The 13449-nt window shown below is 43.2% G+C and overlaps 1 protein-coding gene across 4 annotated transcripts in view; it reads right to left on the reverse strand.

Moving 5' to 3' along the window:
* Window positions 1-13449, reverse strand: part of ncor2 (nuclear receptor corepressor 2) — a 95329-nt gene that overhangs the window by 57563 nt on the left and 24317 nt on the right. For all 4 annotated transcript variants that reach the window (XM_062999377.1, XM_062999378.1, XM_062999376.1 and 1 more), the window contains exons 2-4: window positions 6217-6417; window positions 5626-5747; window positions 1563-1740 (exon numbers count right to left, since the gene is read on the reverse strand). In XM_062999377.1, the coding sequence (XP_062855447.1) occupies window positions 1563-1740; window positions 5626-5747; window positions 6217-6321 (405 nt within the window). In that variant the 5' untranslated portion in view covers window positions 6322-6417. The remainder of the gene's footprint in view (window positions 1-1562; window positions 1741-5625; window positions 5748-6216; window positions 6418-13449) is intronic.

Raw genomic sequence — 13449 nt, forward strand, 5'->3', positions numbered from 1 at the left:
CACTTTGGTTACATTCATGACAGAAACGCTAGTTACTCGATACACAAGATTCATCAGATCACGAGTTTTAACGCCAAACACAGTCAAGGACAATTTTGTATCTCCAATTCACCTCACTTGCACGTCTTTGGACTGTGGAAGGAAAACGGAGCTCCCAAAGGAAACCCACGCAGACACGGGGAGAACAAGCAAACTCCCGGACCACCCTACCTGGGAATCGAACCCAGGACCTTCTTGCTGTGAGGCGACAGTGCTACCCACTGAGCCACCGTGCCTCCCTCTTGACCACTTAGTGATTGTGTTCACTCAGAGTTCTTACTGAGTTAAGAACTACACTTGCACTGATACTGTCCACAAATTTTGATATCACGCCAGCTTCAGGAACAATATGCTTTTCTTTTGAGTAACCGGTAATGATGTGACCCTGGGTCGCAAGCCGAAAAAATGGGTCGCAGAGACAAATAATAATAATTAAATAAACTTAAACGTGAACGCCCCCTTGTGGAGGTGTTATGTTACATCTTGTAAAGCACAGTGCTTAAAGAAGCCTTTAAGCAAGCAAATGAACCGCCGTCTTGATAAAAGAACCGTTGTTTTTAAGAGTATGTGTAAATCAGCACCCAGGAGGCGCAGCGGGATATTCCGCTAGCACACCAGAACCACCTTTGCCACCGGTCGGCTGGGCGCCATCTGGTGAGCATAATTATCAGTGCCTGCAGCAGATACTAATTGGCCACCGTATCTGCTAGGGTGTGGGCCGGACTACGTGTGGGTGGGATCTTCATACGCTGTGTAAGGACCCTGATTGGTGGAAGAGACGCCTGTGCAGAGTGCAGGGGCGAGAAGAGGAGGGCTGTACACGAGTCGGAGGAGGCGTGAGCAGCGGGATGCTCTCCTCGGATGCAATCTGGTATCTCTCAGCAGCAGAAGACAAATTGACTGAGCTAAATCGGGAAACAGGACAGTAATCGAGTACACTTATGTAAAATGTCCATATCTGTACTTTATCTGTACTTGTAAGTAGACAAAGACTAAAAGCTCTCTGTGCAATATAGGTAGCATCAACAATACAAACATTTGCCGCTACAAGCGTAACATCGTCGCTGTTCCACCCGCTCGTAAGCAATCATTTACCCAAATAACGCTCCCTTTCATCGATGCTGACTTTGTCTCAGTATTGTATCCTCTCATTTTGCTTTTGTCTCTCCAGTTTGTACTGCTATGAAAGAGTATAAATGTAATGCAGGAGTCTTTCCTGCTACTTTCACTGTATCGCTGACTAAAACAAAACCTCCACAAGCACTAAACACACGTGACTGACAAAGACAGAGAGAGTAAGATGCATCGTTTGTGTTGCCTGGGTTGCATAAAAAAAAAATCATGGACAAAATGTGTGTCGCCTGAAGAAAAACTCTGATCTAACCAACAAAACTCACCATTAAAACCATTTAAATACCTTAAATTTCCTCTATAACAACCTTACTATGCGCCAATGCATCAGATCCTGACGAGCGCATCATGGCTGATCATCTGCACTTATTACTGGTGTTGATTTTACTAACCCTGGAGACGTCGTCCGTTCCACCCAGAGAAAGAGACGGACGCTGAGGCTGATGGCGCATCACAGACTCCGTCACAATCTCCAGACGGGGCCGTTTGATTTCGCCATATTCCACGTCGGACTGGCTGTTGGTCTCTGGTATGTAGATGTGCTCGTATCGGATGTGGGATTCTTGAGATCTGAAAGGGATCAGGGAGAAATTTGATGATTAGAAAAAGAGCAGGGGATTATGGGTATGGGTAGATACTGCACTTACATTATCATCTATGGCTGTATAAAAATGACTTTTAATGATATTGTTACAAGGAAGAAGACAACTATTAGTATTGTGATTAGGGCAGTGGTAGCACAGCGGTTAGGGTACAGGACTAGTAATCAGAAGACTGCTGGTTCAACCCTTGCTGTTGGGCCCTCGAGCAAGGCCCTTAACCCTCAATTGCTTGCGATGTATACTGTCTCAATTGTAAGTCGCTTTGGATAAAGGCGTCTGCTAAATGCTGTAAATGTAAATGAAATAATAAAACAGCAATAAGGCTGTGAGCAGCTTCAAGACTTCCTCTTTCAAAGAACAAAATCGTAAGAATGCTAAATCTAGACAGAAAAACAACAACAGTCCACTGCCACCACCACTAACAAAAATCCCCTAATAGTCTGTAGTATGGAATTCTTCAGCTCAGCATGACGGATTTACTTTGGTTCCTTCCTAAATATCCGCCTCCCCGTGCACCTCCACGCCAACCTGGAGAAAACCGAGTAACCATGGTGACATGTTTAAGTTGGATGTGGAACATGCGCGGCATATGGCCTTTGCACACGAGCGTGTCGTTTCCCACCGGCGTGCTGGTGTGTGCGCGCCGGCCCCGATGAGCTGCGGGAAGGTGAAGGGGGGAGGTGTAGGATGTGAGCGAGCTGGCACATACACACAGAATAAACCAATTCAACACTACACACTCATAAATCACACTCATACTACATGTGCGCACACACACACATATCTAAACCAACACGCGTTTGCTTTGGAGCCTCTGTGACGGTGACTCTGTAGTGCTCAGTGTAAACAGGAAATGTGCGAGTATTCAGATCCAATATCAAGGAGACCTTTAGTGGAAATCCCAGAGAGACGGAGCGCCGATAAACCTCATCTTTGAACGTGTAGATCTTTGGGTTGATTTGGATTTGAAATGGTGATCTTACGGGGAGAACATGCAAACTCCACACAGAAAGGACCCGGACCGCCCCACCTGGGGATCGAACCCAGGACCTTCTTGCTGTGAGGCGACAGTGCTACTTACTGAGCCACCGTGCCGCCCATTTGCACTTCTAGACGAAGACAAAAAACTAAGTACTCTCTGTACAATATAAGTAGCATCAACAATACAAACATCTAATGCTACAAGCGCAACATGGTCGCGTTTTCACCCACGCGCAAGCAATCATTTAAATAAAGCCAAATAACGCTCCCTTTCATCGATGCTGACTTTGTCTCAGTATGGTTTCCTCTCATTTCATTCTGCTTCTCCAGTTTTTACTGCTATGAAAGAGGATAAATGTAATGCAGGCGTCTCTCCTGCTACTTTCACTTTAAACAGGAATTTTATATTTGGATTTGAAGTGGTGATCTTAATTTATTTATTTAGTTGTTTTACGCAGTGCTTACACCATGGTTATATTCACGCCAGGAAAGGTAGATTTACATTTACAAGTTCGGCATTTAGCAATCCAGGCTCTGCTATGTAGCCACTGTTGGGTCCTTGAGCAAGGCCCTTAACCCTGTCTGCTCCAGGGGCGCCGTAAGTTGGCTGACCGTGCGCTCTGACCCCAGCTTCCAACACCAGCTGGGATATGCGAAGAAAGAATTTCATTGTACTGTACATCTGTATATGTATATATGACAAATAAAGGATATCTTTCTATCTTTCTTATTAGTTTAGTTTAGTTTAGTGTTTAGATTTTAACGCCATGTCTGCCCTTTGGGCCATGTTCATGGAAGGACAGGTTGTAATCTGTCTTTTATTTACTTATTGCATTTGACTTAGAGAAGTTATGTCTGTTGTCTATGTATGTTCATTTATGTGTTGCTTCAGTTTTGTTAATGACAGGAATTTTAGGAGTGTTGTTGCTTTTGTCTTGGTAAAGAGTTCCTTTATGTTTTTTGCTGATAGGATCTGTTGTCTTTCATGGTTATAGATGATACATTCCAGCATTAAATGTTTTATTGTAATCTGTGTTTGGCATGTTGCGCAATATGGGATAGTTTCGCCTTTTATCAGGTACGTGTGTCTATCTAGTATGTCCAATACGGCATCTTGTGTATGAAAATCCTATTAGAACCAGTGTTTTTTTAATGCAAGAAATAAATAAGAGCATTAGTAAGCACATGTCACCTTAAGTGCTGAGTCAAAAGGTGGGTAGATCATTCTCATGACAGTTTGTCTGACCCAGAACAAACTGCTGAGTAGAGTAAAAGTGCACTGGTCAAAGATCCTGTCCTAGCCACCACTGCTGTATCCGAGTCCTCGGTCGGCCAGCGTTACAGGGACCAGCATGCTTTGTGCCGGCATGTTAGGCGGCTGTTACATAACACTTATGCAAGAAGTGCTCTGAAGCAATGTGTCACTTTAAATAGAAGCTGGAGGAGTGAGTGAGCGGCACTGAGGCCGCGGGAGATTCACTCCAAACACAGCGCAAATCTACTACACAACCACTCACGCAAAAGCTCCTCAAACACTTTCATCCCAGAGCTCTACGATCGCTGCTTTATACAGCACATGTGCTTCTACAGTCAAAAAACTAAACACATTTAAGAGCACAGGTTTTTTTTTCCTATTATGATTTGCTTGCTTTTAGCTCAGACCTGCTGACTTTGTTCTGATTGCAAAATTTAATTTGTACACACGCTCTCTGTTTATCTCCCTATTGTGTCATACATACAATTGGATTTTAAAATGTCATTCTAATGGGTTACGGGTATTTAAATTGACCTTTTGGTGCAGATTGTAGCCTGCTGGAGCACTAATGAATTTAGGATTTCTTGTACTCAGATTTGCTGCAGCTGTTCCGAGTCCCATGATTTTTATACCACGAATAAATAACCAAACAAATAAATCAACAGGCACTCGGGTGGCACAGTGATAATTATGCTAGCCAATTACTGCTGGGATTTAAGTATTCGTGTCTCCAGCGGGGCTATCGACCAGCTGGGCGTCTACATAAAGACATGATTGGCTTTGTCTGGGGTGTGGCAGGTGGGGCTGGGGTTGTGGATGGGTTTGGCTTAGACCCTGTTCAGGGTGTGTTACTGCATTGCACCCAGTAATACAGAGGAAAGCAGACCCACCACGACCACGATGAATGCATGAACTACAGATTATTATGTAAATCCTGGCTTTCATCAGAATTAAAACTGGGTAAGCTGGCTAAAGCAGTCTGTAGCATAGTGGTTAAGTTCTAGGATTAGAAATCGAAAGGTCACCGGTTCGAGCCCCACCTGCCAGGGTGCCACTGTTGGGCCCTTGAGCAAGGCCCTTAACCCTCAATTGCTCAGACAATATACTGTCGGGGCGGCACGGTGGCGAAGTGGGTAGCACTGTCGCCTCACAGCAAGAAGGTCCTGGGTTCGATCCCCAGGTGGGACGGTCTGGGTCCTTTCTGTGTGGAGTTTGCATGTTCTCCCCGTGTCTGTGTGGGTTTCCTCCGGGTGCTCCGGTTTCCTCCCACAGTCCAAAGACGTGCAAGTGAGGTGAATTGGAGACACTGAATTGTCCATGACTGTGTTTGATATAATCTTGTATGTAATGAGTAACTACTAATGTTCCTGTCATGAATGTAACCAAAGTGTAAAACATGACGTTAAAATCCTAATAAACAAGCAAACAAACATTATACTGTCACAGTACTGTACGTCGCTTTGGATAAATGCGTCTGCTGAATGCTGAGAATGCAAATGAATGTACTGGCCATTGTGGTGATAAAGGTTTCCTTCTGTACACTAACTGTGTGGCTGTCCAATAACACAAGACTATCAGTATGTGAGTTATGGGGGGTGCAAGAGCTGCATGCTGTACCTTTCATTCCCGGGCTGAAACTCTGATAACAGCGACGGTCTGCGCCGGTGAGATTGGGCCAGAGCTCCATGAGGAAGATGGGAACCGTAGTCCCGAGCGTGGTAGTCCATTATGCCGACATCCTGTTCCGAACACAAAACCACACACGAGATTACAATCGTGAACTCTGAATTGGGTAAAGAAGTTAAGTTAAATAAATAATGTTAACACACGGCGTGTCAGATAAGAACCCGAAGAGTGTTGAGGAGTCAGTAAAAGACGAAAATGAGGTGCCGAGTCTGGTATCTTTAGATGTTCGAAAGTGTCTGGTGGTGTTATCTTGATTATAGCACGGCCACAGTGAAAAGTGTTGCAGGCGACAGGTTCTGCTTCCGTATAAATGATTCAAATAAAAATACATAACTAATTTCCATGTAGCTTATACTGTATTTACCAGCACATATTTACAGTAATACAGTCTGGTCCGACTGGTGAATCAGACCCACTGAGACCATGACCAGGAAAAACCGGTGGTTAAACAGACAGTGAATGACAAAGGTATTTGCACTGTGATTGACAAACGTGTGCATGTTTGGGTGTGTGACTGCATACCGCATGGGTGCGAGCGAGCTGCAGGGGAAGGCCGGCAGGACTGGGGAGGTGTCGGGCGTCCAGGGCTCTGCGGCCCTGAGGCACCGGCTGCGGGTGAGAGGACATGCTGATGATGCAACTTCCTCTACAGGTAGGAAGTGGGCGTGGTTGTGGTGCGCACACTGTCCATTCTAAGGAGTCGGGTCCCGGCGGTTAAAGACCCTAAAGGAAAAGAAAAGAGAGAATAAATGAAACATCCTCCAACCTTACATTACACATTATTATATTATTAGTAGGGACGTAACGATACACTCTTCCCACGATGCGATGCGATTCACGATACTGGGTTCACGATACGATTTTTTTAAACTGAAATTGAAGACAAATTACTTTTAATCCTTTTACTATTTTTCTTTAAAAAATAAAATAAAATAGTGTATTTGTGCTTATCTCTTATTTATCTAAAAAACGAATGTCCTTTTATTTCTGAGGTAGGTACAAACTATGCAAAACAATTTTGAATTGAGCCCAATTAGGTTGAAAATCCCCGAATTTGGCAACCAGGCGTATAGCGCCACTGACGTTCAACAAGGTGAGGTGTACAGCGCCAGCGCCCTCTGCTGTTTAAAGTGAATATCGATTTATTTTACATGTCAAATCGATTTGAATCGTGGAATTTTTGAATCGGTTATTAACTGTATTGTGGTGCATCGTTACATCCCTAATTATTTACATGATTTTGTACTGGCTGTGCCATCCTATAGAGTGGGTGCCTCCACTTGCCCCTTATAACACTCAGTTTTACCACTTTTCACTGCGCTTAGAGTTCGTTTGCAGCCTCAAAGTGCCCCAATGAGACAATTATTTATATGACGCAGACAGAAGCGAAGAACAGACAAGGTGGAAGGAAACTGATTCTCATTGTTTCACAAAAACCCTAACAAGACTAACAAGTGAAAAAAATCTGGCAAGGTGACCAACAAGCTGTAACACTTTAAACCGGATTTGCATTTTAGACAGTAAGACACTTGTCATGACTTCGTAGATCTTCACTATGATTTAATCCACCCTTAGATTAAAGAAACAAAGTTTCATGAAGCCGCTTTATTCTTTTGCTGGGGTTTTTTTTATCTTCATGTCTCCGAACGATGACGCAGCTGAGCGTTCTTGTATAAAATAAATTACATTTCATGCCAAACTGCATGTCAATAAACTGTCAATAACGTCAGTCAGGCGCCCAGGTGGCGCAGCAGGATATTCCACTAGCACACCAGCGCCGAGATTCTGAACTCCTCGGTTCGAAACTCGGCATTGCCACCGGTCGGCTAGGCGCCATCTAGATCCTGCTAGGGCGGGATGACCCTGACTGACAGGTGGAGAGGCGCCTGTGCAGAGTGAAAAAGCGGATCAGGGATCCCTCAGCAGCGGAAGCGAAATTGACTTCGCTAAATTGGGAGAAAATGGGAGAAAATGCATCAATAAACAGAAAAAATAAATAAATAATGTCAGTCAGTAGTGGGGATTGTTCCAAGTTTGGTGTTCAGTGGCACCACCAGCAGAAAGCGGTTTTGCTGTGTATCATGTGAATCGCTTAAACGCTGTGGTGAAAGCCTCAAAGTAAATGAAGCATATACTGCGAATCATGCGAATGCATCATAACCCTGTCACAGTGGCCCAATATCATAAGCTTCTTATAAACACAAACCATTTAAAATATTAAAAGAAAGTGGTAAAAGTGGTAGGAGTATCTCTCCTCCGGATTCTGACTTGAACAGACCAAGATCACTTACACCGATTTACACAAAATAGGTTCTGCTTTACTGAGGTATCAAAATCTCCAATAAAAAAGCCACAAAATCACCGACTACTGCAACTCCATCTCCTCAGATGAAATAACCTCACTGAATAAACAGATATGACAGATCAGGCTCAGCTCTGTGCCAGTACTGTGTAAAAGCTATCAGCTTGAGGTTAGAGAAAGCAGAAATGAGCAGCAGTCAGCACATTTCTGTTTGGCAAGGTACGATGCTTTAAATACACACACACACACACACACCTAATAAAAATTCTGCCTACCGATTACTATAAGAGTTTGACTAAGGTTAACATAACCTGCAATCAAAATGTGTTTTATTTATTAGGATTTTAACGTCATGTTTTACACTTTGGCTACATTCATGACAGAGCAGGTAGTTACTGGTTACACAAGATTCATCAGTTCAGGTTATTAATCTCAAACACACTCATGGACAATTTTGTGTCTCCAATTCACCTCACTTGCACGTCTTTGGACTGTGGTAGGAAACCGAAGCACCCGGAGGAAACCCACGCAGACACGGTAAGAACATGCAAAACTTCACACAGAAATGACCCAGATGCTTTTATACTCCGCCTGGGAATCGAACCCAGGACCTTCTTGCTGTGAGGTGACGGTGCTACCCACCGCGTCGACTAGAATGAAGTGTATCATTCACACTACATGCGCTGTGCACAGCTTCACTATTTGACCAGGAATAACCAATTGTGTGTGTGTGTGTGTGTGTGTGTGTGTGTGTGTGTGTGTTAGAGGGAAAAAAAACAAGAGAAAGGCCAAGTGGGACATAAACACTCCAATCATTACAGATTACTGTACTGGTCACCATAGCAAGAGAAAAAAGAACAAAAATAGGAGCGAGCGGTGGATTAAATTCCCACAAAAGCTTGGAAACAAAGTACTGCTGAGGAATGAGAGAAATATATGAGAGAAAAATATGAGAGAAATATATGAGAGAGAGAGAGAGAGAGAGAGAGAGAGAGAGAGAGAGAGAGAGAGAGAGAGAGAGAGAGAGAGAGAGAGAGAGAGAGAATAAACACAGGCTAGCTGAGCAGACAGGAGGGGAAACACATGCCCTGGCAAGGATACAAACACCCACAGGCCAAAGCATTTGAGTGCCTGCCAACAGCACGGATGAACCCATTCACCCGTCTCTCGCTTCCTTCATCCCTCCCTCCTTTCATTTGCTTTCTCTCACAGCTCTGTTACTGGCTCGCTCGCTCTCTCAGCATCCCCCCCCCCCCCCAAACACCATCAGGCTCTGTTCTGAGATCCATCTTGTGCTCATGTTTCAATTCTCTTTGTGCACGGAGCTCGTGATCCGAGACCACGGTGACCGACTTCCCATTAACACCACCCCATTTTCACCCTCGAACATACACTTTAATTAAAATCTGGCAGACTTGCACTCACACACACTGAGACTGATGTACAAAATCATCTTAGGCTGGACTCTACATATCTAACTACACACATATGTATATATTTACATACAGAATATATAGTGTTTTATTATATAGTTGTAATTGTCACACTGCTGTTTAATAGTAATTGCATTTGATAGTTAATTTATATATTTATGTATATCTTTTATTTTTATTCTACCCTTTTTTTTTAGGGATGTCCCGATCCAATCTCAAAGATCGGAATCGGGGCCGATCAAGGCATTTTTTAACTGATCGGTATCGGCTTTACTAAAGCGTGATCCTTTGTTTTACGTCAGCATGTCCGCTGTGTGGAAAGTCCAACAGTGAAGTGTAATGTCTGCACTGTGAGCGTTTCACGAGGCGGTAGTAGCAGAGCTTCGTTCATTACTGTAGAATTTTACTGTTTATATGGTGTGTGAGTCGAGGATCACTTCGGTTTACAAAACAACGTAGTGATGCACTCGCTTAATAAAGAAATAAATACACGGTACATTCACAAATTGTCGGGAGCAGAACACTTTATTAACTTCTTCTGTTACGGTACCGAATAGCGGACAGCTAGTCATCGCGTTAGCCAAGCACGCTATTCCATGCACTATGGAAGCCCCAAAGGGTCAAAACACACTCACTTCGCGTAGAAACGTCCATCAAACCATTGTCACGATACAACCACAGAAAAGTTTGTTACAGTTACGACACGCATACAAGTACGGTGGCTCATAAGAAACAAACCAGATATCATTTAACCAAACGATCTACAATTACTACCAATCTGATACGGCAACTAAAAAATAAACACGAATACAGCGAGTTTATTATTATATGATGAAAAGAGGAACCGGCTGTCCGCTAACACGGCAGAGATGCTGATTTTCCTCAAAAAGAACTTTTACTTCATTTTGAGTGTTCTAGTTTTACTACTACAATGCTGCACTAAGTTTGTTTACTTTCATTTTGTAAAAATAAAAGAACTTTAAGCAACAGCTTGGATGCAGGAATTGTTTTCCCTACAGCACCGCAGAGCTATTCAGTTGTTAAACATATACACTGGATTAATGTGAATAACTGTAATGTACTTTAAGTGTGCACTGTGTGAGCAGTATTATCTAGCTCTTATCTAGACAATATCTAGAAAATACAAGTATCGGTTCGAGACTCGGTATCGGATCGGGATCAAAATTAATGATCGGGAACAAAAAAACGTGATCGGGACATCCCTACTTTTTTTATTTCCTCTATTTACTGTACTTACACTGTACTGGAGCTGCTGTAACACTTGAATTTCCCCCATGGGGATCAATAAAGGAATCTTATGCCTTATGTGGGTGTGAGAAAGATTTGAGAATGATGTGCTGATGGACCACCTACCCCAACACATAACAATATAATAAATATAAATGATGCTTCATCTGCTTAAAAATGTAACACTTGGAACAGAAGTCTGCGTATCTTTAGCCGTATATTGCACATGCGCACACACACACACACACTCGCCGGGTGGCTCATTAATTAAGTTAAGCTTTCACACCTTGTGTTTGCTAATGTGTAGGAATATGTAAGGTTGTGATACAGCGATTAACTGTGATTAATTACCGCAATAAATTGTTTATGTGAGAATTATGACAGGCCTATCAGGAGCAGAACAAATTAGGACCTGTTCACACTGGAAAACTATTATCTCAAGCATCAGGGCCTAGTTTACATTTTATGCAAGTGGCTGCAAGGCGACGGCTTTAAAAAGTATCACAGCTACTAGATTAGATGATGATGGTTAACAGATTAACAAATTAACCCATAACTGAAAAGGTCGCTGTTTGATTAATGCAGCTGTTTATAAAGATGAATTTAATTTATTTCTAACAGCTGATGCTTGATCTGCACTGAGTGAGAGTTTAGAAGGCTGATTAAGATTTCCATTGTTCATGATTTAAGTAATGTAAGTGCATAATACGTTTTCTGTTAGGATTAATACAGCTGCACAGTTTCTCTAAATCTTAGTCATTAAAAATCACAAACAGAAGCTGTTTAGCTTGAGTGTGGAGCCTGACTGCATGTTAAACTGCTTTTGGTTCTCTGTGAAATGTTTATTTAACAAAAAATGGTTTGGATTTAGCATCATGTTCGTCAGTCATGGTTTTCTTCAGTCAGGAAAGGAGGTGTGCAGCAGTAGAGGAAGTGAAATATGATTGTATAATTGGAAATGGGGAAGAAAAGTTGGGAAAACGCATTAAAACATTGGTCTACCAGTTAAATAAGCATAGAAGGGGGGCCAGAGTGTTCGTCAATGGTCAGGACCCCCACAGGACCACCACGGAGCAGGTATTATTTAGGTGGTGGATGATTCTCAGCACTGCAGTGACACTGACATGGTGGTGGTGTGTTAGTGTGTGTTGTGCTGGTATGAGTGGATCAGACACCGCAGCGTTGCTGGAGTTTTTAAATACCGTGTCCACTCACTGTCCACTCTATTAGACACTCCTACCTAGTCGGTCCACCTTGTAGATGTAAAGTCAGAGACGATCGCTCATCTATTGCTGCTGTTTGTTGGAGTTGGTCATCTTCTAGACCTTCATCAGTGGTCACATGACACTGCCCACAGGGCGCTGTTGGCTGGATATTTTTGGTTGGTGGACTATTCTCAGTCCAGCAGTGACAGTGAGGTGTTTAAAAACTTCATCAGCGCTGCTGTGTCTGATCCATTCATACCAGCACAACACACATTAACACACCACCACCATGTCAGTATCACTGCAGTGCTGAGAATGATCCACCACCCAAATAATACCTGCTCTGTGGTGGTCCAGTGGGGGTCCTGACCATTGAAGAACAGGGTGAAAGGGGGCTAACAAAGCATGCAGAGAAACAGATGGACTACAGTCAGTAAATGTAGAACTACAAAGTGCTTCTATATGGTAAGTGGAGCTGATAAAATGGACAGTGAGTGTAGAAACAAGGAGGTGGCTGATGGGTGTATATGAAGTTTGAGACATGATTACCAGTATTATTAAATAATCTCCACCCACTGTGTGTTTTCTGATGAATGACGATTGCCTGTGAGAACAACATATACCATGATGCCTCGTCATTACCATCACTCACATTTGCCCGTCACCCCCCTCCTCAATTAAGGGAATAAGAACCTTGTGCACGCCCTCTCTCACACGATGAGTACAGCCAGCTTTCTTTAGGAGCGATTCCTGCATCAGTCACTGTCTACAAGCTTTCCAGCCTGCATCCTAATCACAGAGCTAATGACGTGAAAAGCAGGAAGGGAGGGGAAAAGCGCTGATGCACTTAGTCTGATGGGCTAAGATTAGTGCTTTCTCTGCACGCTTACACAAGCGATGGTATAATTCATCATGCTGTTGGGTGCATAAACGCCTCTGCCAAATCTCCAGACTGGCAGGTTTATACACCGAGGATGCATTCACATGAGACGTGGCAGAACTGCTGTCGTGCTGCTGTGCCATTCTATGGCTATTTAAGTGCTGCTTATCTTCTTGCTGCGCTACCATGAGCTACATTGAGCACTTAGTCGCTCAGCTTTGACTGCTCGTCACTGAGCTTAACGTTCTGATTACATCTTATTCACTGCTGAAGTCACTCAACAGTTCTGCTTTCTTTTAATCACACACTTCCCTCGGAGTCCAAAACGAATAAAAATGGAACTCGAGATTAGTCAAGATTTTGCCATAGCAGGCACTCAGTATAACGTACAGCGGTATAATGCTGTAAACCCACCACTGGCCTGGTCAGGCACCCTGAAACATCTGGCCATGTCTGAGAGAGGGAAGGATGGCTGGGAAATTACACCCTTGTCAGTGAAACAGTGACTCCTACTGTAAGGTGGCAGCATGAGCGTCAAAGAAATACAAAGACAAAAGCGTTCGTGCTTATGTAATAAGTCTTCCTAGAAAGATCTCCAGTGGCGAATGCAGTCAAATTACTTTACAAATAAATGTTCACTTAGAATTTGTAAGCATTTAATTATCCATTATCTTATTGAAACTGCTT

This window comes from Trichomycterus rosablanca, chromosome 7 (genome assembly GCF_030014385.1).
Source record: "Trichomycterus rosablanca isolate fTriRos1 chromosome 7, fTriRos1.hap1, whole genome shotgun sequence".
Taxonomy (NCBI): domain Eukaryota; kingdom Metazoa; phylum Chordata; class Actinopteri; order Siluriformes; family Trichomycteridae; genus Trichomycterus; species Trichomycterus rosablanca.